The sequence below is a fragment of the Heterodontus francisci genome, chromosome 46 (genome assembly GCF_036365525.1).
Source record: "Heterodontus francisci isolate sHetFra1 chromosome 46, sHetFra1.hap1, whole genome shotgun sequence".
In the NCBI taxonomy this organism is placed as follows: domain Eukaryota; kingdom Metazoa; phylum Chordata; class Chondrichthyes; order Heterodontiformes; family Heterodontidae; genus Heterodontus; species Heterodontus francisci.
The window spans coordinates 13,481,366-13,505,785 of NC_090416.1; the positions used below are offsets into that span (position 1 = coordinate 13,481,366).

At 47.9% G+C, this 24,420-nt stretch overlaps 1 protein-coding gene across 6 annotated transcripts in view; it reads left to right on the top strand.

Moving 5' to 3' along the window:
- The window catches only part of cgnb (cingulin b), an 81,859-nt gene that overhangs the window by 33,342 nt on the left and 24,097 nt on the right, over positions 1 to 24,420 (top strand). For all 6 annotated transcript variants that reach the window (XM_068022668.1, XM_068022673.1, XM_068022674.1 and 3 more), the window contains 10 exons: positions 1,288 to 2,715; positions 6,732 to 6,829; positions 8,336 to 8,405; positions 10,056 to 10,157; positions 12,854 to 13,002; positions 14,360 to 14,498; positions 16,296 to 16,508; positions 20,694 to 20,842; positions 21,240 to 21,381; positions 23,513 to 23,725. In XM_068022668.1, coding sequence (XP_067878769.1) covers positions 1,321 to 2,715; positions 6,732 to 6,829; positions 8,336 to 8,405; positions 10,056 to 10,157; positions 12,854 to 13,002; positions 14,360 to 14,498; positions 16,296 to 16,508; positions 20,694 to 20,842; positions 21,240 to 21,381; positions 23,513 to 23,725 — 2,670 coding nt within the window. In that variant the 5' untranslated portion in view covers positions 1,288 to 1,320. The remainder of the gene's footprint in view (positions 1 to 1,287; positions 2,716 to 6,731; positions 6,830 to 8,335; positions 8,406 to 10,055; positions 10,158 to 12,853; positions 13,003 to 14,359; positions 14,499 to 16,295; positions 16,509 to 20,693; positions 20,843 to 21,239; positions 21,382 to 23,512; positions 23,726 to 24,420) is intronic.

Genomic DNA, 24,420 nt, shown 5'->3' on the forward strand with positions numbered 1-24,420 from the left:
ACACTCCCTTATCCATGCTGGCTCTCTCTGATCAGCTCCTATTTGTTCAGGTGCTCAGTCACTCTATTCTGAATGACACATTCTAGTTGCTTCTCCACAAGCCACCAAACTGGTAACAGCATAGGATCTTAGAAATTCTGTGCCAAGTACCAGTGGGTGCAAAGGTTTGTAAATAAGTAACTTGCTGTCCATGTGTTTCAAAGGAATGTTAATGATTGATTTGTAGGTTACTGTACAAAAACTTAACTTGCTGTTCGCTTCCAACCACATATCCGTGCCATTGCGAAGACCATCTATTCCCACCTCTGTAACTTAACCCCAACTCTGCCTCTGCCTCAGCTCATCTGCTGCTGGAGCCATCATCCATGCTTTTGTTGCCTTCTACACTTGACAATTCCAACGCACTCCTGGCCATCCTCCCACATTCTACCCTCGGTAAATTTGAGATCATTGAAAAACTCTACTGCCCATGTCCTTACTTACACCAAGTCCCGTACATCCCTCGCCCCTCTGCTTGCTAAGCTACTTTGGCTTCGAGTTAAGCATGTCTCAATTTTAAAATTCTAATCCTCGTTTTCAAACCCCTGCATGAACTTGCCCCTCCTTATTTTGTAACCTCCACCAGCCCCGCGACCTTCCAAGATCTCTGCGCTCCTCCCATTCCGGCCTCTTGCGCATCCCCGATTCCTGTTGCTCCACCATTGGCGGGCGTGCCTTCAGCTTTCTGGGCCCTAAGCTCTGGAATTCTTCTTTATCTTTCTCTAGCGCTCCCTCTCATGCTCCAGTGCAGTACTGAGGGAGTGCTGCACTGTCTGAGATGCCATCTTTTAGATAGGACGTTAATCCGCGGTCCCCGTCTGCGCTGTCAGGTGGACGTAAAAGATCCCGCAGCCACTATTGGAAGAAGAGAATGGGGAGTTCTCCCCGGTGTCCTGGGGCCAATATTTATCCTTCAATCAACACCACAAAAACAGTCGATCTGGGTCATTATCACATTGCTGTTTGTGGCAGCTTGCTGTGCGTAAATTGGTTGCTGCATTTCCTACATTGCAACAGTGACCAGACTTCCAAAAGTACTTCATTGGCTGTGAAGCACTTTGGGACGTCCTGAGATTGTGAAAGGTGCTATAGAAATGCAAGTCTTTTTCTTTTCTCTGGTTAAGTTGACCATATCCATGGACATGGAAGAATTGTAATTGTATGAAATAGAAATAGCTGGCAATATTTGGAATTCTGCACTTCGATTAGACTTGCTATTAACTGCTTGTGTTTTTTCTTCTGCTTCAGAAACAACCGCAAGTCTGAATATAAAGACTACAAATGGAGCAGCACGTCGAGCAAAATGCAGTAGACAAGCAGATCCCTGTAGACTACGGGGTCCAAATAAGGTTTATAAATGACCTCCAAAACACCCACAAAACCAAGAAACCCAAGAAGAACGTGGCCAAGTCAGGGTCCTACGGGGTTGTGGTCAGAGTCCAGGGGATTTCTGGACAGCCTTTTGTGGTGTTGAATAATAGTGATGGAGTGCCAGCAGCACCCGGGGCACCAGGTAGATCTGATTATCTTAAAGGCAGCATTGCAGAGGAGAACAGCTCTACCCTTCCTGACGCTCAGCTGCACAGTAGGGCGAGCATGACCGCGACCGAGCTTTATGTCCCAGAGAACCCTTACGGAGACATTAGCTCAACACAGCAGCAAGCTCGCAGCAATCCCCAATGCAGTTCCTCTGATGAGGAAGCGGGTTCCAAACATTATGTGCGGATTTACGATTCAAAGAAGTACGTACAGAGTAACAGAGGTGTCGGCTCGTACGGGAGCAACGAGGGCCACATGTCCCCACCTCGTAAGAAGTCCGCGCACCGCGATGAGCAGCTGAGAAAGTCTCACTCTCAGGGGTCGTTGCTCCGCTTGGATGAAGAGCCGTTTTCCAGAGGGCCTGACCTAAACTACCAGTCTCTGCCCGGAGCGAGAGAAAACCATCGGATCCAAAGCCCTGCTACGTCAAGTAGCAGTGAAAGGTCAGTCAACAGCGCTAAAGGGAAGAGCCAGGGGTACTTGGATTACAAGTACTTGGACAAACCTCAATCTAACGCAGTCCTGCCCAGTTCCACGCTTATGTCAAAACCAATTAGCAAAGCTTCCTCCACTACTGACATTTCATTGAAGTCTAATGACGTCAGCGCAATAGACACCAAGCCCCTTTCGTCCGTGGACTCCCTAATTAGCAAATTCGGTGGGAACGTCGGGCAACAGAGAGGAAGAACAGCCAGGCACAGCCGGATTTCGGACGACGAGAGGAGACGGTCGCAGAGCCTGGATAACAGACTGTCGCGTCGCCCCGGCTACGGACCAGAATTGAAAAGAGAAGTTGAATCAGACGAAAGGTTTGAGACGACTGGCAACCAGAAACCTTTTCGGTCCAGTGACATGATGGACGTTTGTGAGGATGTCGGGTACGGTAGGATCCTGGAAACCAAGCCTTTGGCCGTTGAGAAGGAATCTCCCTCTGGAGCCCACTTCGCGCCTCAGTCTTCCAGCGTGGGTAATGGATACACCGCAGGGTTTCAGAGCAAACCCAGCAAGGAGCTGGGTCACCTTCCCACTTTCAACTCGTCCAGCCTCCCCAGAAAGTGGAGCCAGGACCAAACCGAAATGGAGCCCGTAGTGGAGAGGAGTCAAAATGCTGCAGTCTTTACTGAACGCGCCATACAGGTAAGGTAGTCTGCGAAAAGCCGGATTTAAGTTTGGGAAGAGAGTGTGCTCCTGAGAGGGAATTGAACTGTATTTACAAGAGGTAGAAATAGTTGGCTTTTCAATTCCAGCCCTTTCGCCATGTAGTTTGAATGCAATGCTACTGTATTGTGGAGAACTTGTGCTTTTAATGGTGCCTCCAGGGACACATGCCATTTTAACATATTTCAGTCAACTCGGTGATATTGACTGTTTGCAGCTCTGATGTTCAATACCTTATATAAAAAAAATACTACAAATGTTGGAAGTCTGAAATAAAAAGTAAAATGCTGGAAATACCCAATCTGATGGCATCTGTGGAGTGAGGAACAGTTTCAGATTAGTGATCTTTCCGCAGGGGTTTAAGCAAGTAGAGTGGCAGGGTGAGTGTGGAGAACAAAATGGAAGGTCCGTTACAGGGTGGAAGGCGGGTATGTTTCAGTGACAAAAGGGGGTGATATTGCACGACAAAGGGTGGTAATGGGACAAGTAAGGAAATGAAAGGTGGGTCCAGAGGAGGTGTAAATGGGAAGAGCAGAGTCGTAACCTCTGGCCCCAGCGGCTCTTGGTAATGATCTGAAATTGTTGAACTCGTGTTAAATCCGGCAAGTTTGCGTTGAGCTTCATTTGGAACAGCATCGGAGGCCGAGGGCAGAGGTGCCACCAGTAGCTCGTCTGAGGACGATGCACAAGTGCCAACAGTGCGTTTGTGCAGTGCAGTGCAGCGATGAGCCACAGGTCTGTGCCTGTAACTTCCTCACTCACCTCCCTGATTTCAGTCACGCCACTGGGAGTTGCCAAGTGGAGGCCACCCACGAAGGGGTGCAGTAAAATGATTTAGACCAGTGGCTTAACGTAAAGGCCCCCTTTTTCGTTCTGCCGGATAACCATCCTTCCTAATAAAATTATCCCGGCTGTTGCTTCTGCTGTCAAAACGAGAAGAGACAGCAGGTTGTTGCATGAGCCATGAAGAAAGACTTGCATTTATATAACTTTTTTTTTTTCACGCCCACCGGATGTCTCACAGCGCTTGACAGCCAATGAAGTACTTTTGAAGGGTAGTCACTGATGTAGTGTAGGAAACGTGGCAGCTGACTTGTGCACAGCAAGCTCCCACAAACAGCAATGTGATGATGACCTCAGGTGATGTTGGTTGAGGGATAAATACTGGCCAGGATACCAGGGAGGGAACTCTTCTGCTCTTCTTGGGATCTTTCACACCCACCTGAGCAGGCAGGTGAGGCATGGGTTTAATGTCTCATCCGAGAGACGGCACCTCCGACATTGCAGCACTCCCTCAGTGCCTTAATTTAATTCAACATCTTATTTCCCGAAGTGACATTCTGAAAAATAGGCCCAAGGTTATGCATTTGTAGGCTTTCCCTCTTTCTCCCCCCCCCCCCCCCCCCCCCCCCCCACACCCACCACCTCCACCTTCGCACATGGCTCTTTTTAACAGTCCTTACTGCACTGGCTCTCCATTCACAGGCTGCCCGTGAATCTCGGAACATCGCCTTTTGTGATTTAACGCCGGAGGCAGTTTGTTGAATCGTGTGCAGCGAGCAGTTAAGGCTGCAGTTCATTTGGTTCATGTGACCGACATCACAAAATTAAGAACACATTTTTAAAAAAAAAATATTATTCTTCAATGCGGCTTTGGCAAAAATGAAAATGATTGTAATAGTAAATGATGTGCATGGGTGTGAACTGAGCCAAAGAGTATTTTTTAAAAAGTCCCCTGGGCTTGTTCTGCGTTGGGTCATATTGGGTGTAGCAGCGTTACAGTCCTTCATTGGGAAGTTGTGCAGAGGTGGGGGCAGTACCGTTGCAGTAGCATGTGGCCGTGCAGTTTAAAGTGCTGTAACTAGGGCTGCAGACAATGAGCCGGAAAGCAGGGTTAGGCTGGATAGTTCTTTGAGTTGGCGCAGACATGACGGGCCGGATGGGCCCCCTTCTGTGCCGCGTATTTTCTACGAGTACAGCCAAGATCAGGGATCCTGGTGGTGAGGAATAACATCCCGCACCACCTCAGCGACAAGAGTTGCTGCCTCACCGCACTGCTCTACTCTGCTCAACGTAATCGCAACTCGCTCTCCAGATTGTTTTCTCCGCACTGGATAATTGTGTATTTTCCATTCCGGAGACTGAATCAGTCTTGGGTATTCCCAAATCATTGGCTAATTGCAGAATGAAAGATCATTTGTTTTGCGGGGGGCCGTGGGGCATCTCAATGCTGTTTGAAATCACCATAAGCACAAGGTCTAGTTGCAAGGACGATCTGTGAAGCTTTCTGAAGTTAAAGGTGGATATTCCCAAGAATATCAATGGCTATTCATTACAACATGCTCTCCAACCATGAGAGGATTTGATCCTATTGGAAATCTCGTGGGGATTACTGTTGAGTATCTTATTCCCATGTTAAGGTCTGGAACAAACCCAATCCAACTGCAGTCAAAAAAACATTTTTCTGCTAAATTTCTCCCCCTCCCCCACTCCCACCTTTTTATTTAAAGAAGTCACTGACCATTACTGGGTTGTGGTTCCGCTGATGCTGACAGCCCTCTGATACCTGGCAAGTGTTGATGGACTGTTCAGCTGTGGGGAGCATCGCTACCGAACCAATCCAGCCCGTGTGCGTCTGCCTGTAGTTCCCGGCTGAGGTGACTGGGTAGGTGTTCACGAATAGAAACCTGTCTGTGTTTTTTTTTATGTCTCTGTCTCTCTTTTTTTTTGCCCCTTTCTCTAGTCCAAGGGTGCTTCGGGGGATGTCACAACGTAGCTATTCCTGCCTGGTTTGAGATGAGCATCGGAAGATGGAGGCAATTAATTTCGAAATGAACCAAGACGCACCTTTTTAATTAAGGGCTCGCTGTTCTGACTCCGTCTCTGATGTTTTGCACCCTATTTCACATGTTCCTCACCTCTCTGAGCATCTCGCTGCTGTAGTCTTTCAGTAATGTAAGCTGTACGTGTCCATAACTGTAAACCACGCCCCCCCCCCCCCCCCAACTCCCTCCCCAGCAGTACAGTTGTACGTTTATCCTTCAGGTGTATCTCGAGTGACCACCTCCAGCTACGTAACACTGGGGTGCTCGTGGTCACAGGTCCGTCACTCGTGTGACTGGTGGTCTGTTTGAGGGATGAATGAAGAATATTGCGCATGACACTCAGTATTAAGTGTTGGTTTAAATAGTGTATTGGTACTCGACATTAAGAACGTAAGAAATAGGAGTAGGCCATTCGGCCCCTTTAGTGCTCTGCCATTCAATAAGATCCTGGCTGATGATCTGCCTGAGCAGGGGGAGTGGGACTAGGTGGGTTTCTATTGCAGGGAGCTGGCTCGGACATGACGGGCCAAATGGCCTCCTCCTGTGCTGTAACCATTCTATAAATGACCGACCACCCCCCCCCCCCCCCCCCCCACCTCCCCACTTATCCTGAGACTGTGACCCCTCGTTCTAGACTCCAGCCAGGGCGAAACTACCTCCCAGTATATACCCTGTTAAGCCCCTTGAAAATGTTATGTTAAAATGAGATCACCTCTCATTTCTTTTAATCTCTAGGGGGAAAAAAGGCCTAGTCTGCTCCAACTCCTCGGAGGACAATCCCCTCATCCCTTCATTGCACTCCCTGTAATTCAAGTGCATCTTTCTTTAGGTAAGGGGACCAAAAATGCACACGGTTCTCCCAACTCCTTCCCTATAGGGAGAGGGGGAGGTGACATACTTGATATAGACTAGTTCATAATGGCACCTGACCACAGCTCAGTACTGATTCCAGCGTTCCAATCCGATAATGTGAATAAGTACTTAAATTGTTTCAAAAACCTGAGTGTTATTCGGAGAGGTCATTGGTAAACAGGAGCGATTTCTATTTAATTATTTTTTTCTTTGTAGTTATCGATTTGTACTGTTCAGTGCTTTCAAATGTCCTGCTTGAGTAAACCTGCGAGGCTGTATTACCTTGAGTGCCTATTTTATGTTGAATTGTGTTGGCAGTTAAAATCTACCCCTGACCTTTTGAAGGACCAGCAAGAGCTCTCATCTGCCAGTGAGGAGCATACGAAACAGTTAATCTTCAAGATACTGAAGGAAGGGTGAGTGTCCCAACACCAGAAACTGCGAGATTATAATTATCGGGAAAGGATGAACAGGCTGGGTGGGTTCTTTTTTTTTTCTCTTGGAAAGGGAAGGCTGAGGAGGTGACCCAGTAGAGGTGTTTAAAAGTATGAAAGGTTTCGGTGGAGTAAACACACTCTGTGTTTTCTCTTGTGGGGAAGAGCAAAACTCGAGGCCATTAATATAAGATAGTCACCGAGAAGTCTACTGGAGAAACCTCTCCAACCCAGAGAGTGGTGAGAATGTGGAACTCACTACCACAGGGAGTGGCTGAGTGGAATAGCAGAGATGGGAAGCTGGATCAACGGCATGAGGGTGGAAGGAATCGAAGGATATGCAGATAGATGACGAAAGATGGGAGGAGGCTTGAGTCTGATTCTGTGCTGTACATTCTTTTGTAGTTTGAACATTCTGATTACATTTTCCCTTCCTTGCCTCCCGAGGTTCTGACTCTGGGTGGATTCTCAATTCGCCTTGGGGCGTTAACATGGGCACTGCAGGTCGGCCGCTCCTTCTAGGACTTTCCATCACCGTTGGTGGGCAGCCGACCTGCAATGCCAGTTTTACACCCACGTGCCAGGTAGAAAATTGACCCCCGAAAGGCAGCAGAGCTGTTTGAGCGGGGAGGACGTCACGGCCAAGCCTGTCCTGGGTCTTGCCTGATGGCCACATACTTGCACTTTTCCGTCGAGGGGGGGGTCACGCGATAACAATGCAGAAAGTTATTTTTGCCTGACTCTCATTATTCCTCCCCCCTTTCTAATTCTGGGTCGCTGAGGCCAAATGTACTTTCCCAACTGGTGGCCCGAGCTGAGATTTTAGCACAGACCTGGGCATTAGGATTATCGAATCCTACAGCACTGTGTTTGGTAGAATTGCCCATTTGCTGCTTTCTCCCCTTTCCGCCCATGAATGAACTCTTACTGGGTGATGATCCTTAGACTGGGGGCGGGGCGGGATACGGTAGCATTAGCGGTTAATTTCCTGGACTAGTAATTCAGTCGCCTTCGAGCAATGACCTGGACCTGAGTTCCGATCCCGCCACGGCAGCTGGGGAATTTAAATTCAGCTAATTAAATAAATCTGGAATAAATAGCTGGTATCGTTTTTAATGGTGACCGTGAAACCACCGAATTGTCGTAAATACCCATCTAAGCTCACTGATGTCCGTTTTTTTTTAGAGAAGGTAATCTGCTGTCCTTAACCGGTCTGGCCGTGTATGTGACTCCAGACTTAGACAGCAGTGTGTTCAACTTTCTTAACTGCCCTCTGAAATGGCCTAGCTCGCCGCTCAAGTTGTCTGCAAGATGGTGGCCCATCTCGAGGACAAGTAGGGAGGGCCAATAAATGCTGGCCTTGCCTGCGACCCCCCCCCCCCCCCGCCCCCCCCCCCACACACATCCCGTGAATAAATAAAATCTAGTGAGGTTTGTGGTCGGATTGTCAATCAAATTGATTTTCATAACCCTGACGTTTCCTTATAGGAGCATTGAAAGCAACGGCTTCTTGAAGCAGAAAGCGAACCTGGTGTTTGACAAATTCCAAGGCACCAAGGTAAGGGACAGTGTTGATTTAGTCTTGCCTTTTTGTCCTGAAATGTAGTTAGTCTAGGAGTGTTCGGCTTTGAGGGCCATCCTAATGCTGATCGTAGGCTGACCGGCGGCATCTCCAGGTTAAATCCCAGTTCCCATAAATTTTCAGCTGCTGATGCTAAACATTCCTATATACACTCTTGCCTTCTCCCTGCATCCTTGGTGTTGTAATCCAGATGCATTGCATATTCTCCGACTTAGGAAGTCGAAACTGTGGAACTCATCTCTGTCTTCCCTGCCCCCCACAGGCTGATAAAAAGCTTGGCATCGCCTGTTTGCAGGCCTGTTCATTGTCCTCTATTTGGGAGTAAAGCTCACTCGTTTTGTTTTAAAAATATGCTCTCTGTCTCTCGCTCTCCTTTCTCTGACTGTGTCTGTGTCTCTCGCTCTCGTGGTCTGTGTGTGGGGTGCTCTCCCTCTCTACATAAGAAATAGGAGCAGGAGTAGACCATACAGCACATTGAGCTTCCTCCGCCATTCAGTGAGTTCATGTCTGCTCTTCTGCCTCACCTCCACTATCCCACTCACTCCCTGTATCCCTTAATTCCCTGAGTGGCCAAAGAGCTTGTCTATCTCAGCCTTAAATATCATTAACAGTGGAGACTTCACAACCCTCTGAATCTATCATAAATTTTACTGGAGTTATTTGCTTTCATGTTGACAGTCCTGTAATCACCACAATACAATTATCAGCTTGGCGGAGTTGGTAGAAGGCTTTGTTTTGGGTTTTGCCCCAATTTGGGGCATCGCCAACCTAGGAAACCACTTCCGTACAGTACTGAGGTGCTGTCCATTGTTAAACTTAAGGGGCAGTGCACTTGATTCAAGTGGACTGTAAAGATGCTGTGATACAATTAGAAGAATTTTGGGGAGTTCTCCTGGTCCATACTTTCCCTCAGCTCGCGTTGCCAAAGAAAAGCTTAGCCGGTAACTCATCTGTTGCTGCCTGTGGGACCCTCTTGCCGGCAAATAGCTGCCAAACGTACCTACGTAACATTCACCGCACATCATTGTCTGTGAAAGATGACAAAGTTTTATTAACCTAGTCTTTTCAGTATTGTTATCCTGCCATTTGTGCCTTGTCTCTTCACCTAAGCTTCTCAGTTTAAAAGAAGCCCTGGGCTTTGTTTACCCTGGGATGGCAGTATTGTCTTACAAGGAGAGATTGCAGAAACTGGGCCTGTATTCTCTAGAGTTTTGAAGAATGAGAGGTGATCTCATTGAGACTTACAAAATTCTGACAGGGCGGATGTAGATAGGATGTTTCCCCTGGCTGGTGAGCCGAGAACAAGGGGACATAATCTCTGAATAAGGGGCAGGCCATTTAGGACTGAGATGAGGAGGAATTTCTTCACTCAGAGGGTGGTGAATCTTTGAGCTTCCGTCTGGGGTAGGGAATTCCAATCATTGAGCGTTTTCAAGACAGAAATCGACGGATATCTAGATACTAATGACATCAAGGGATCTGGGGCTAGTGCGGGAAAGTGGCATTGATGTAGGTTGATCAGCCACAATCTAATTGAATGGCGGAGCAGGCGCGACGGGCTGAACGGCCTCCTACTGCTCCTGTGTTCCTACCCCAGCTAATGATGGTTAACTTCGATTTGTTCAGTATGCCGAATTATCACCCGATCTCAAGACTCCCTCTGCTCAGATGAATGACATGGCGAAGAAGGTAGCAGAGCTCCAGAGTCGACTGGATGAAGAATTAGTGGTGAGTACCCTGCACTTGTCACGATACTGCCCTGCCCAAAAGACGACGTACAATCGCCTGAGTTGAGTTTTTTTTTTGGGAAGTGCTGTTTTGTCTGTCCTTCATAACCCTGGGGGTTATAGTAGCGACCGTACTGTCATAACCTATTGTCACTCAGTACGCTGATGACATTCCTCTGTGTATTCTTTTTTTTTTTTTTGTTCATTCATTCACGGGATGCGAGTGTCACTGGCAAGGCCAGCGTTTTATTGCGCATTCCTGCATAGCTGAGTGTTCCGTTAGGCCATTCCAGAGGCCGGTTGAGAACCAACCACGTTGCTGTGAGGTCAGACCAGGTAAGGACGTTGGTGAACCAGATGGGTTTTTAACCGGAATCCGGGAGCTTCATGGTCACCCATGCCTTTTAACTGAATTTAAATTCCCCAGCCGCTGTGGTGGGATTTGAACTCGTGATGTCCGACCATATCTCTTAAGAATTCACTACTGTTTCAGTGAGGATTAAATGAGGCCAAGAGCTTTTCATACTATGCTAAGGTGAACTTGGAAAAATACCTAAAAAAAAATATATATATATATATTTATAAATTCTGCACTTGCAATGTGTCACGAGAAAGCATTTTTAGCGTTACAGTGTGACGGGCAGGTGAATGCGGGACTGCCACTGGTGGCGAGCGGACTTGGAGCAGTTTAGGGTGACGAGCTGGGAGTATTAACAGGTGCGGCAAATTGTTTGGATGGAATCTTCTCTTTTTGAAAACCTGGAGTGGGTAATCCGTGTCAGACCTCAGTGGACGTGCCAGCGCTCTGCGTCGCAGAGTTTGTCTGTGCCGCTTGCCCGCGCTTCGGCCCTGCTGGGAGGCCTCCGCCCCCCCGGGAGGATTCCCGGCCTGGCGGTGCAGCGACTGTGCTACTGGACCTAGTTGGTGAGTTTTCGGATCCCGTCACGGCAAGCTGAGAAACTTGAATTTGATGAACCCAGAAGTTTGTGACCCAGGGTGGGAATTTGTCGTTCGTTTTTAAAAAAAAAAACCCGAACGCGCTTCAGAGGAGGCGACCAGCCGCCTCCTACCTGGTCTGGATTATGTGCGGCTCTGTTCCCACACTAAATGATGGGCTTCCTTGTTCACTTCCAAGAGTAAATCACTCTCCCAGTGACGAGGACTGGGCAGCGTAGCCCACATCCCGAGAATATTTTTTTTTTGAAACCGGTGCGGCTGCACAGCTAAACAGACATAATTGGAAGCTGCTTTTACAGTCCAGTTCCGCCGTCTTTACCATGTTACACCGACGTTGAGACCTGCAATGTTGGAACAATCTTCGAGCAGCCAGAGGTGTGAGCAGGTCCGCACTGCTCTCCAGCATCACCTAGTGGTCACCTGCAGGATGGCAATGCAAGAGACACATGGGTCGCACATTTTTTGTGTGCTGTAGTCACTGTTGTAGAAAACGCAGAAGCCAATTTACGCACAGCAAGCTCTCACAACCAGCAGTATGATAGTGATCCAGGTCATCTCTCTTACTGACCTCGGTTGAGGGATGAACGTTGGTCAGGACGCCAGCGGGAGCTCCCCATCCCTTTTGAAGGAGTGCCATGGGATCTTTCACGTCCACTTGAGAGAACGGACAGGGCCTGGGCAGGAAGTCTCGTCCCAAGATGACGCTTCGGAAAGCGGAGAACTCACTGCGAGTGTCAGCCTGCGTTATGGACTCCAGTCTCTGGCGTGGGATTTGAACCTACAACCATCTGCGACTCAGCTGAGAGCTGCCACTGAGCTATGGCTGGACCGCTGCAGTCCATGTGGGGTAGGTGCACCCACAGTGCTGTTAGGGAGGGAGTTCCAGGATTTTGACCCAGCGACAGTGAAGGAACGGCCGATATAGTTCCAAGTCAGGATGGTGTGTGGCTTGGAGGGGAACTTGCAGGTGGTGGTGTTCCCATGCGTCTGCTGCTCTTGTCCTTTCTAGGTGGTAGAGGTCACGGGTTTGGAAGTTGCTGTCTAAGGACCCTGGGTCGCATTGCTGCAGTGCATCTTGTAGATGGTACATACTGCTGCCACTGTGCGTTGGTGGAGGGAGTGTATGTTTGCGGATGGGGTGCCCGTCATGTAGGATGCTTTGTCTTGGATGGTGTCGAGCTTCTTGAGTGTTGTTGGAGCTGCACTCATCCAGGCAAGTGGAGAGTGTTCCATCACACTCCTGACTTGTGCCTTGTAGATGGTGGACAGGCTTTGGGGAGATAGGAGGTGAGTTACTCACCGCAGGATTCCCAGCCTCTGACCTGCTCTTGTCACAGTATTTTCGTGGTTGGTCCAGTTCAGTTTCTGGTCAATGGTAACCCCCAGGATGTTGATGATGGGGGATGCAGTAAAAATGAAAGAAAAGGGACTCGACACCTAATATCAGTGCATGCAGGTCCCAAGAGTAATGATGGGGTGCATTAATTGCAGGCCTGTCTCTTACCAGGATCACTGTAACACCTTTTTAAAAAAGAAACTTAAGGGACGGTAGAGCAGAGGATCACAGGTCTCAGCCGCAGCACTGCTCTGCTGGAGTCCAGCCGCCAGTATAAAGTTGCCTATAAATATTCCAGCAGTTATAAATAATTTAGCGCTGCCATTTTGTTCCTCGTTAATGATCCGAAACTCGGCCCCATTAATCTTTTTCCCCCACCCCACACTCCTCCCAATTCTCTGCAGAATCGTCAGAAGCTCGCAGCGAAGGATGATCAAAGCAGAATTGATCTGCAGGACCTGCAGATCCAGCTGGAGGAGAGCACGGAGGAGAGGAACCAACTGCACTCGCTGTACACGAAGAATAAAAAGGAGCTCCAGGATAACATGCAAGAGTAAGGACACCCTGCTTAACTCGTGAGAGTGTATATATATATATATATATATATATATATATATATATATATATATATATATATATATATATATATATATATATATATATATATGTATGTATGTTTGAATTCCTCTTTCATCCCTTTCCCTCCCATTCTCCCAAATATATATAAAAGCATAACTAGCACTGATCCCCATCTTCTAGCTGCAATGGAAGTGAGACTGGTTGCTTATTGCCCCATAATGTAACCTGTTCTGCAGGGTTCACTAATGACCCAGAGGGTGAAAGAACACAGTGTCTGGTTCAGTGGACCCAGAGCAGAAGATCCCGAGGTCAACTTCCCAGTCTATGCCAAGTTGGGGAATGGGATGCTTCGGTTTTGCGTCGGGAATGGGAGGGCGGGGGTGTTTTGGTAGGGGGGAACGGGAAATCGGTCGGTGTTCCTGCTCCTCGCCTATCTCCGGTTACCCCCCTCCCCTGCCGGAAAGTGCAATTTGCGAATGTAGAACCAGAGCAGGATTGAGGTCAGCTGTTAATGCCCCGCGCTGTTGAAGGGTCCACCGTCTGCACTCGCACGTGGCAAGAACTTAATTGAAGAGCGAACATTGTCTGTGAAATCAAACTTGAGCGTCTGTCTTCAGGAGATGGTGGGGGCGGGGGGAGGGTGGTTGGGGAAGATAACTGGTATGTGTGGAAGTTGCTACAATGAATGGTTATCCAATCTTCTGTCAACACACTGAAGTTTGAATGACAGCACAATTTAATAAGTAAAACTTCAGACTGCAATATGGAGGCATTAAAGAGCATTGTTGCGTAAGGTTCACAAACAGGAGGGAGGCCCCTGTGGTTTGAGCTGCGCCTCAGCTACGACTTGCGGATTTGGCGGAGGTTTTGACTTACCGAGCTCTTGTGGATAATTTAATATACAATGTAAAATAAAAAAGCAGAAAGGGCTGGAAATACTCAGCAGGTCTGGCAGCATCTGTGGAGAGCGAAGCAGAGTTCACCGTTCCGGCCGATGACCTTTATCACCCGAGCTGTCCAAATCTTGACCACAGTTTTGTGAAGAATCTGTTGACCTGAGTTCTCTCCCGGATTTGCTCTTCCTGTTCTGCTGTCGCAATTTAACTTGAAGGAACGCTCATTTATTGTCACATACTTTTTTTTTTAAACTACCTTTATTTTTTAAAGAAAGGATCTAAGAGCCACCTCCCTTTTTTAGGGTTTGTTTAGTTGAATTTTCTCCAGTCCGAACGGCCGCCACTTCTTTCAAAGCTTGAGAGAGCCCGAGTCTGCTTGGGGGCGTTTTTGCTTAGCGTTGACTTATTTATTGTTTTCATTCTTCCCCTCCCTAGGCTGATGGAAGTGAAGATGGAGAAGGATACAGTGGAAGCAGAGATGAGAGACCTGCAGGATGAAATGGCAGCGATGCAGAAAGAGCTGAGAAGTATCAGAAAATCTGCGGGAGGCAGTGGGGATAAAGAAATGCTGTCCGTATGTGTCTTTTCCTTTGGAACGTAGGAACAGGAGTAGACCATTGAGCCCCCTTGAGTCTGTTCTGCCATTCAGTGAGATCGTGGTTGATCTGTGACCTTACTGCACACATCCGCCTTTGCCCATATCCCTTATACCTTTTGGTTTATAAAATCTGTCAGTGTCAGATTTAATAACAATTGATCCAGCATCAGCTGCCGTTTGTGGGAGAGAGTTCCAAACTTCTCCCACCCTTTGTGTGTGGAAGTGTTTCCTAATTTCACTCCTGAACGGTCTGGCTCTTAATTTTTAGACTGTGCCCACCACCCCCCCCCCCCAGCCCCCAGTCCTAGACTCCCCAACCAGTGGGAACAGTTTCTCCCTATCCAGCCTATCTGTTAATATCTGTTAATACCCCTTAATATCTTGAAAGCTTCGATCAAATCACCTTCTTAATTCCAAGGAATACGACCCTAGTTTGTGCAGTCTGTCCTTGTAATTTAACCCTCGGAGTCCAGTTATCTTTCTGGTAAATCTGCACTGCACTCCCTCCAAAGCCAAAATATCCTTCCTAAGGTGTGGTGCCCAGAACTGCGTGAAGTGAGCATGCACTCGGTTAAAATGAACCATCTCGTCGCTTGTAAATGGCACGTCAGCAGCTTCTGCCACTAGTTAAATTTCTCTCTAGCGCTCCCCACAAAAATACGAATAAGGATGAAGTTTTATTCCTTGTTCCTCCCTCTTCGCTGTCAGAACATTTTCAAAATTAAGGTATAAACGGTATGAAAATAAGTCCATCGAAAAACTCTTTTCTTTTGGCATCCTGTACAGTTTGACTGAAGGGATCTCATGCTGATGTAGTTCTGTGACGCTGAGCTGTGGAATTGCAGCCAGAGTCAGACAGTGGGCCGTGACCAGGTATTCAGGCGCTGACGGCTATGTGAGGTGGTGAAGGGGGGGGTGGGTTAATGCCCGCCTGGGTGGCACTGACACCAGCGACAGCTTCAGAAAGGATTCCAAACTCGTTGTGGGGAAGTAACGGTAAGTAACAGAGGAATCTTCGGCAAATACTGAAATTCGACCACGAGAGGCGGATCAAAGAGGAAGCGTGCAAGTAACTGGGAATCGGAGGTAGGCTGTGGGGAGAGGAAAACAAACAGAATTACTTGCATCTTGAGCAACTTTTGTAAAGTGGTGTATTTAAAAAGTATAAGTCTGTGAAGCCCGTACCTTTTTTTTTTAAAATGAGTAACATTTTTACCTGTGGTGTGTAGTTTTCGATAAGATTTCTGTACAGCTACAGGTGAATTCTTGTGTTTAAGCCTCTGCGAGGCTACTAGAAACATTAAAATCTGTGCTCCAGGCCCCCGAATACCCCCTGAGCAATGTCGCAGGAGATCGATCAAGTGTTTTGTTTCAAGCTAGATTGCGATATCCAAGGTTAGTGTATATAACGAGGGGTTTTGTTAGAATAAATAGGGGGAAACGGTTTCCAGTGGCAAGAAATTGGTGACCAGAGGACAGAGATTTAAGATAATTGGCAAAAAGTCAGGGAGGGGGCAGATGAGAGTGTTATTTTATGCAGCGAGTTGTTGGAATCTGGAATTCACTGCCTGAAAGGGCAGTGGAAGCGGATTCAATAGTCCCTTTCAAAAGGGAAATGTATAAATATTTGGAAAGCAGATATTCCAGGGAGGGAGAACAGGAGGAGTGCGACTCATAGGCGAGCTCTTTCGAAGAGCTAGTGGAGGCATGTTGGGCTGAATGGCCTCCTTCTGTGCTGTGTGATTCAATTATAATAATTTTCCTTTTCGGCAGGAGCTGGTGAGAACAAAAGAGGAACTGGATATGGTTGCCACTGCAAAACAGACGGTGGAGGACATCCTGAGGCAGAAAGAAAGGGAGCTGACTGCCCTGAAGGGGGTTCTGAAGGAGGAAGTGTCCAGCCATGATAAAGCAATGGAAGATCTTACAGCCCAGTACCAGAAGGATGTGGAACAGCTGAGGAAAAACTTTGATGAGGTGTCTCAGGTCAGTGGGAAATGTTCCCTTTTTTTTTGGTGCCTCCCTCTTTTTTCTAATGTCTTGCTGCCATGATTTTATAAAGCTGGACAGTATTTTATAGTTAGACTTTTGGTTGTCGTGCCTTCAGCTGCCTGGGGCCCTGGAATTCCCTCCCTGAACCTCTGCGCCCCTCTCTCCTGCTTTCAAGATACTTGGTCAAATTTGCTTTGTTAAAGGTGCTATATAAATGCAAGTTCTTGTTGAAGAGGTCCCTCCGGTGCCAGAACCCTAGATGCCTTCAGCAATGGCCTTCCATATCGTGTGAAATTAGACAATAAGCAAAGGGAGGCTGTTCATCAGAGGCGTTACAACTGGCAGCCACGGCTACACTATTCCAGGAGTCCGTAGATAGTGATCAGAGGTGGTAAACCTTGCTAGTTTCTTCATTTCCCTCAGCTACCTTTCGAATGTTGAGGGAGCTAAGATAGCGCAATGGGGAAGATTTACGCACCAGCAGCTGAAGCACGTGAAGTAGAAAAAAAAAACAAGAATCAAACCAGGTTGATAGGTTAATTGGCTGTTATAAATTGCCCCTAGTATAGGTAGGTGGTAGGGAAATATATAGGGACAGGTGGGAATGTGGTAGGAATATGGGATTAGTGTAGGATTAGTATAAATGGGTGGTTGATGGTCGGCACAGACTCTGTGGGCCGAAGGGCCTGTTTCAGTGCTGTATCTCTAAACTAAACCTGCGAACTTCTGCTTTGTAACTGGCCAACACGAGGGAGTGTTCTGTGAGGTGGTGCTAATGGGATGTTACTTTTGCACTCCGGCCCCCCCCCCCCCCCCCTCCCCAAAACCCTCCAGCCCCTCACCCATCCCAATGACATTTTGCATCAACATCTGTAGACGTGCTGGGCTCTGAGACCCACAGTGGGAAATATGTAGGGCAGACTCTGCATCTACTTTGGTAGAGATGGCCCTAATCCAATGACAGATTTGTAAACTCAGTGCAAACATCAACACGAGGCAGGCTTGTAAGGTACGTCGTGTGGTCAGCTGGCATCCTCCTGATGATGAAAGCTCCTGCCAACGAAATGGTCGCCCGTTGGCTGAACTGCGATCGCTGCCTTGCAGGCGATCGGATGGAGTCAGTCTGGGAAAACAGCAGTTCCGTTGTTTTAATCGGAATATAGTCTGGGAAGCAGGATAAGAAACGAGACTGTGCCTCTTGTGCAGACACAACGTAAAGTGCTGAATAACAGCGGCGTCATTTGGTTCCCAATTTGCGTAAAAGATGTTGAATTGTCGGTGGTGGGGAGGGGAGGTGGTGGGGGACGGAGAGAGAATGAAAAGAAAACAATGAGCCCTTTGAGGAGCTGAGTGCTAACGATTACTTCCGCTCGAGTGAGTACATCAGTCCACGTGTTTCAAAATGGAATGCAAAACGGATGACGCACTGAAGAAAAGCTTTATAAAGAAAACTACTGCTTTAGTGTTGCGTACGCCACTTATTTTCTGTGCAGTTCGATGTAATCAGTGATTCCTGTATTTTACGATCATGCTTTTCGCCTCCCTTGGAACCTCGCTGAGGTGCTTCATGCAGTGAACTACCGTGCGTTGACTATTGTGATTTACCAGTGCAGCCAGTTCTCCGAAACAAGCATTGAAATTCATGAGTGGTTGATTTGATCTCCTGGGTATTCGTTGACTGAGGGAGGAAGGTTACCAGAAATTCTGCATGCTCTTTGAATGGTGGCGTAAAGTCTCTACATCCGCCTGCCAAGTGTGCCTTTAATTTAGACCGCGTTTGCTGACAACTAGGTGGCGCTGTACCGGCACATGAGCAAATGCAGCCTCATCCACTGAAATATCACCGTCTGCTGCTTCAATTTGTCACAAAAAACAAATTAAACCCAAATCCCCTCAATGATTGCGATCGCCGCCTTGCTGCTTTGGCGGCTCGTTCCCCGCCCACCCCAGCCTCCTCTTCGGGCGGCGCCAAGGTGGGGAAGCAGTGATGGCGAGAGGGAGCAGGGTATTGAGGGGTGAGGACGTCATTGCGTGGTGACGTCCAGCGCTCGCATGTGTGCATTCGAGCTGTCGGATGTTTGCACGCTCTGATGACGTCCGTGATCACTCTGCATTGTCAGGAGTTACTGCGCTTAATTTAACTTTTGCTGCCCAAGGAGAGCTGCGCTCCCTCACTACTGCACCGGATTGTCAGCCCAGGCTAAAATGGAGAATTTAAGACCTGCTAAACAGCACTGGGTACATTTTTTTTTAAAAGAAGTAGGGATGAGCAAAATGATTGAAAACACTGAAGCTGGTGGTCACTGTGGCACATAGCTGAAAGATTTGTTCCTGTGATTCTCCAACTTCCAAGTAAACTATAGCAGCTGTGATGACACAGGTGGTGTTGAGAAGAGATCGAGCAACTCACTGTAGAGAAGATGTAAAAATTACCAAGATGATGAGAGAAAGACTGAACAGACTGAACCCATTTTCTCTGGAAAGAGAGGGCGAATAGGTGACCTGATAGAAATCTTGGGAAATTATGAAAGGGTTTGATTGGAAATTGAGAAGATGTTTCCACTTGTGTGGGAGACCAGAACTAGGGGGTCATCAATATAAGACAGTCACTAAGAAATCCAACAGGGAATTCAGGAGAAACTTCTTTCCCCAGAGAGTGGTGAGAATGTGGAACTCGCTACCACAGGGAGTGGTTGAGGGGAATAGCAGAGAAACATTTAATGGGAAGCTGGAGAAACACATGAGGGAGAAAGGAATAGAAGGATATGGTGATAAGGTGAAATGAAGAGGGGGTGGGAGGAGGCCTGTGTGGAGCAGAAACGCCAGCACGGAGCAGATGGGCCGAATGGCCTGTTTCTATGCTGTTCATGCCATGTAAATCTAGTTCGCCCCGCAGTGGCTGGTGGCTAAACAGATTACAAATGTCTTCCTCTGGTTCAGGGATGGTGTGACACTTCAGAGCTGTCGCCTACAGACCCAAGAAATAGCCGGCGTAAGACGTGCACTAGTTTGGAAGACAAACCATTTTGTGCTACGTGGCTATTGGGGCTTTCCATTTATCTTTGCAATTTTTATTTAGAGTGCAATCCATTATCCTACTCCCTTCCCAACCCACTGTGTATTGAAATTGGCACAAGGTGACTTGCGGACTCTGAAGCATGAGTGGGGAGAAGAAACAATATTTGCCTGGTACACCTAATTCGGTATATGATCTAAAGACCAAATCTGTGGCCTTTGTACAGATGGTCCAGTATCATGACATGGTACTGAGCTGAGTACATAAGGGAGTGCTCTCCAAAAATAATCCATTGGGTTAACTGCCTTGAGATAGTGCAACATGAGGCAACTGTGAGTATCATTCGTTTTAGCAACTGAGTCATTGGGGAAACCACCAATGTTACTGCTTTGGAGAGCCAAAATTGTACCCTGTGTAGCCCCATTGTAGGATTTACACTGTAATACCTACTCAGACTGCCTCTTTCCACCTCTGTCACTTTATCCCTCCCTCAGCTCATCTGCTGCTGAAACCCTCATTCATGCCTTTAGTTACCTCTAGACTTGACTATTCCAACACACGCCTGGCTGGTCTCCCACATTCTGCTCTCCATAGACTTGAGGTCATCCAAAACTCTGCCGCCCGCGTCCTTACTCGCGACAGGTCCTGTTCAGCTATCACCCCCTGTGCTCGCTGACCTACATTGGCTCCCGGTCAAGCAACAGCTTGATATTTAAAAATAAATAAATAAATCCTCATCCTTGTTTTCAAATCCCTCCCCATCTCTGTAACCTCATTCAACCCTCCCGAGATTTCTGCGCTCATCTAATTCCGGCCTCTTGCGCGTCCCCCGATTCCCATCGCTCCACCATTGGCGGCCGTGCCTTCAGCTGCCTGGGGGCCCTAAGCTCTGGAATTCCCTCCCTAAACCTCTCCGCCTCTCTCTCTCTCTCCTCCTTTAAGCCGCTCCTTAAAACTGATCTCTTTGACTCAGCTTTCAGCCATCTGTCGTAATAACGCCTTAAGCGGCTTGGCGTCTAATTTTGCTTCGTAAACCTCCTGTGAAGCAGCGTGGGACTTTTTATTATGTTTAAGATGCTATATAAATGCAAGTAGTTGTTGATGCGTTACCGTGAGAGGGAAGATTAAATACTATCTCTTTTTTTACTTCTGTGTAAAACAAGACGCAACAGAATGTGGAATCTGAGAGGCAGAAGATCAACTCGACGATGCGGAATCTGCAGAGGCAGCTGGAGGAGAGCACCGAAGACAGTGCCCACTGGAGAGAGATGTTCCAGAAAAACCGGGACGAGCTACGGAACACCAAACAGGAGTAAGTTGAGATTCGTGCGTTTCGGTTTGGGGAAGGGTTTCGAAGCCGATTTTGGTTCCGAGTCGTTCTTTTAGAATATGCTATTTTTGTGGGTTTTTTTTTTTTTGTTTTCCCCCCTCTCTCTCGAAGGCAGCACTCTGCCCTTGAGGCAGAAGATTGTGGCTTCAAGTTCCTCTCTGGGATTTAAGCATATAATCCAGACTGCCGGACTAGTGCCGAAGGGGGGGGGCGGGCGGGGGGGTGTGCAGCATTGTCAGACCTGTCCCACTTTGGGACAGGTGCAGCCCTCCTGTTCAGGTGGATTCTGAGGTCCTAGGGTGGGGAGCTGGGGAGGATGTGACCCAAACCAATCTTTCTTTTTTTCATCCCCCTTCCCCGCCTTACTTGCTAATCCCAGACTGCTGCAGATAAAGATGGAGAAAGAGGAATTCGATGAGGAGCTGCGGGATTTGCGTGATCGTTACTCAGTGATGCAGGATGAGGTGGACCACGTGAAACGGACCTCAGTGGACAATGCCGAGATTCAAGCATTTAAAAAAGTACGTTAGTCTTGGACTCTGGTTACCTGTTCGTTGCAGTTTCTCGTCCACTGCAAGTACTTCAGACACCCTCCAATCATGAACACCGTGCAGATGCTTTTAGGTCTGAAATCAGTCTCTGGTTTATTTATTTTAGATCTGTGTTTCTCTCCTTTATTCCCTCCCGCTGCGATTTCCTGCTTGGGTATACTTCCACCGGTGTCGGAATCCCTCCAGCACCTAATCAGAGTGTGGGCCAGGTAGTTAAGTGTCAGAAGACTGTTCAGCTTTGGGAGACATCACTGCTTGGCCTGAAGTTCGCCATTCTCGAGCACGGCAGCAAGGCGCTGCCTCTGAGCCCCCCAGTTGAGTGGGAGGGACAAATCAGTGAGAGTTCCTGTTCCTGATTACCATCCAGCAACCTCACTGCTGCAAGGGGCGGCACAGTGGCGCAGTGGTTAGCACCGCAGCCTCACAGCTCCAGCGACCCGGGTTCAATTCTGGGTACTGCCTGTGTGGAGTTTGCAAGTTCTCCCTGTGTCTGCGTGGGTTTCCTCCAGGTGCTCCGGTTTCCTCCCACATGCCAAAGACTTGCAGGTTGATAGGTTAATTGGCCATTATAAATTGCCCCTAGTATAGGAAGGTGGTAGGGAAATATAGGGACAGGTGGGGATGTGGAATTAGTGTAGGATTAGTATAAATGGATGGTTGATGGTCGGCACAGACTCGGTGGGCCGAAGGGCCTGTTTCAGTGCTGTATCTCTAAACTAAACTAAACTAAAACTAAGTGGATGTCTGATGTGGACAGCGTCCTGCTTGGCCCTGATGTCAATGATGTCAGATAGCCTGCTAGCATTTGCTCCTGGGTGAATAGCATACAACTGCATGAAGAACCAGAGGACAAAAGAGAAAGGATTCGGTACTAGGTGTAGAGTGATGCTTTGTGCAAGTAAACACAGTATATTTGACGTTCGAAAATAACTTTTCTCCTGAATTGTTATGAGAGAAAATATTTGTGCCGAGCACTTTGCCTGTTAATTTGAGATTAAATAAATACGGCTTGAACAGTGGAACAGGCACCTGCTATTTGCTTTTTAAACGTGTGCTGTAGTTGTATGCAAACTCTGAATTTTTCCCATTCCTGTCTGTAGTTGGCCTCTTTTCCTGCCTTCCTGTACCCCCTGTGCACCTACCTCTTTTACCAAGCTTTTGGTTGCCTGTCCTAAGTATCTGATTTTGCTTGATAGCACTCCTGTGAAACGCCTTGGGAGTTTTACTACATTAAAACCACTATATACATGCTAGTTATTGCTGTTGGGAAACACTGCACTTGGAGCTCTGATGGATAGAACTCCCAGAAACTACATGCTTTTACACTGGAAAAAATACAGCCAGCTGCAGGTGTGCAGGTGTCCTGCTGTTGATGTCCCTTCCAAGTCGGAAACCCAGGACATGGAAGGACCAAGTGATTGAAGGACATCTGAGGCTGAGGGGGTCTCTGAATCTGCCATGGAGTTGAGTCCTTCGATCACGTGGAGCCAGTCCTGCCTGTTTGTACTCTGTTTACCGCCCCTAATGCACAATGTAGATGGACAAAGTCCAATAAGCCCTTAAACTCTGAAGAACTTTGTAGTGCAGGGAACACTGTGCATTGATTTGCATCCAGCCCTTGACGTAGAATTTCCAGCACAGAAACAGACCATTCGGCCCATCTGCTTCGTGCTGGTGTTTCTGCTCCACACGAGCCTCCTCCCACCCCTTCTTCATCTCCCCCTATCAGCATATCCTTCGATTCCTTTCTCCTTCATGTGTTTATCCAGCTTCCCCTTGAATGTATCTCTGCGATTCCCCTCAACCACTCCCTGTGGTAGCGAGTTCCACATTCTCACCACTCTCTCTGGGGAAAGACGTTTCTCCTGAATTCCCCATTGGATTTGTGGACCACTATCTTCTATTTTATGGCCCTCCCAGCTTTAAGTTGCCTCACAGTTTGTTAATGGTAACTTGTTCTTGATGAATTCAGTAGACGTTTTTGAAGGAGTGACCGTTTGCAGTTGTTCTCATCTATCCATTAGATGCATTAGTTGTACCCGGACACAGCTGCCTTACAGCACCCAGTGCAGAGACAGTGACTGCATCTTCTCTGTTCCAGGAGCTGGCTAAAGCCAAGAACGAGCTGCAAGAGACAGCCAGTGCCAGTGAGCGCCAGGAGGCCTTTATACAACGTAAAGAGCAGGAGTTGAGTGCCTTGAAAGGGACGCTAAGCGAGGAGACCGCCAACCATAACAGAGCGCTGGATAGGCTGAAGCAGACCCACCAGAAGGAAGTGGAGATGCTGAAGAGGAACTGCGAGCTTATGTCCCAGGTGAGTTGAGCCTGCTGCCGTTGTATTTCGTCTCTCCTGTGTATAACCCCAGAAGTATCGATTTGAAGTCTTTTTCTGAGTTTATTTGCTTACCTGCTCTGCTGATAGAATTCTTGGCTCTGAGTCAGAAGGTTGTGGGGTTGAATTCCACTCCACTCCAGTTTAGCGGCCTCCCCCCCCCTCCCCACCCCCGTCTGCTGGACGCTAAAGATCCCGTGTCTGTATTAGAAGAAGTGCAGGGAGATCTCGTCCCTCTGCAAAGCCTCGCGGCTTGCGGGATCTTGCTGCGTGCAAGGTAGCTGCCGTGTTTGCGTCTATTGACCTATCTGCACTTCAAAGTAATTTCAAGCCCTACAACCCTCCGAGATCTCTGCGCTCCTCCAATTCTAGCCTCATACACATCCCCAATTCTAATCGCTCTGCCATTGGCGGCCATGCCTTCAGCTGCCTGGGCCCGAAGCTCTGGAATTCCTTCCCTAAACCTCTCCGCCTCTTTCTCTTCCCTTTGAGATGCTTCTTAAAAACTACCCCTTTGACCAATCCTTATACTATGTTTAGTGCTACTTATTCCCTTGCTTTGGAAGTCTGAAAAACAGAGGTGGGGTGGGTGGGTGGGTGGGGGGGGGGGTGCGGTGCGATCCCTCCAATTTTGCCCGCTTGCTGCCTTTCAATAGTAGATATACTTGAGATCAGAG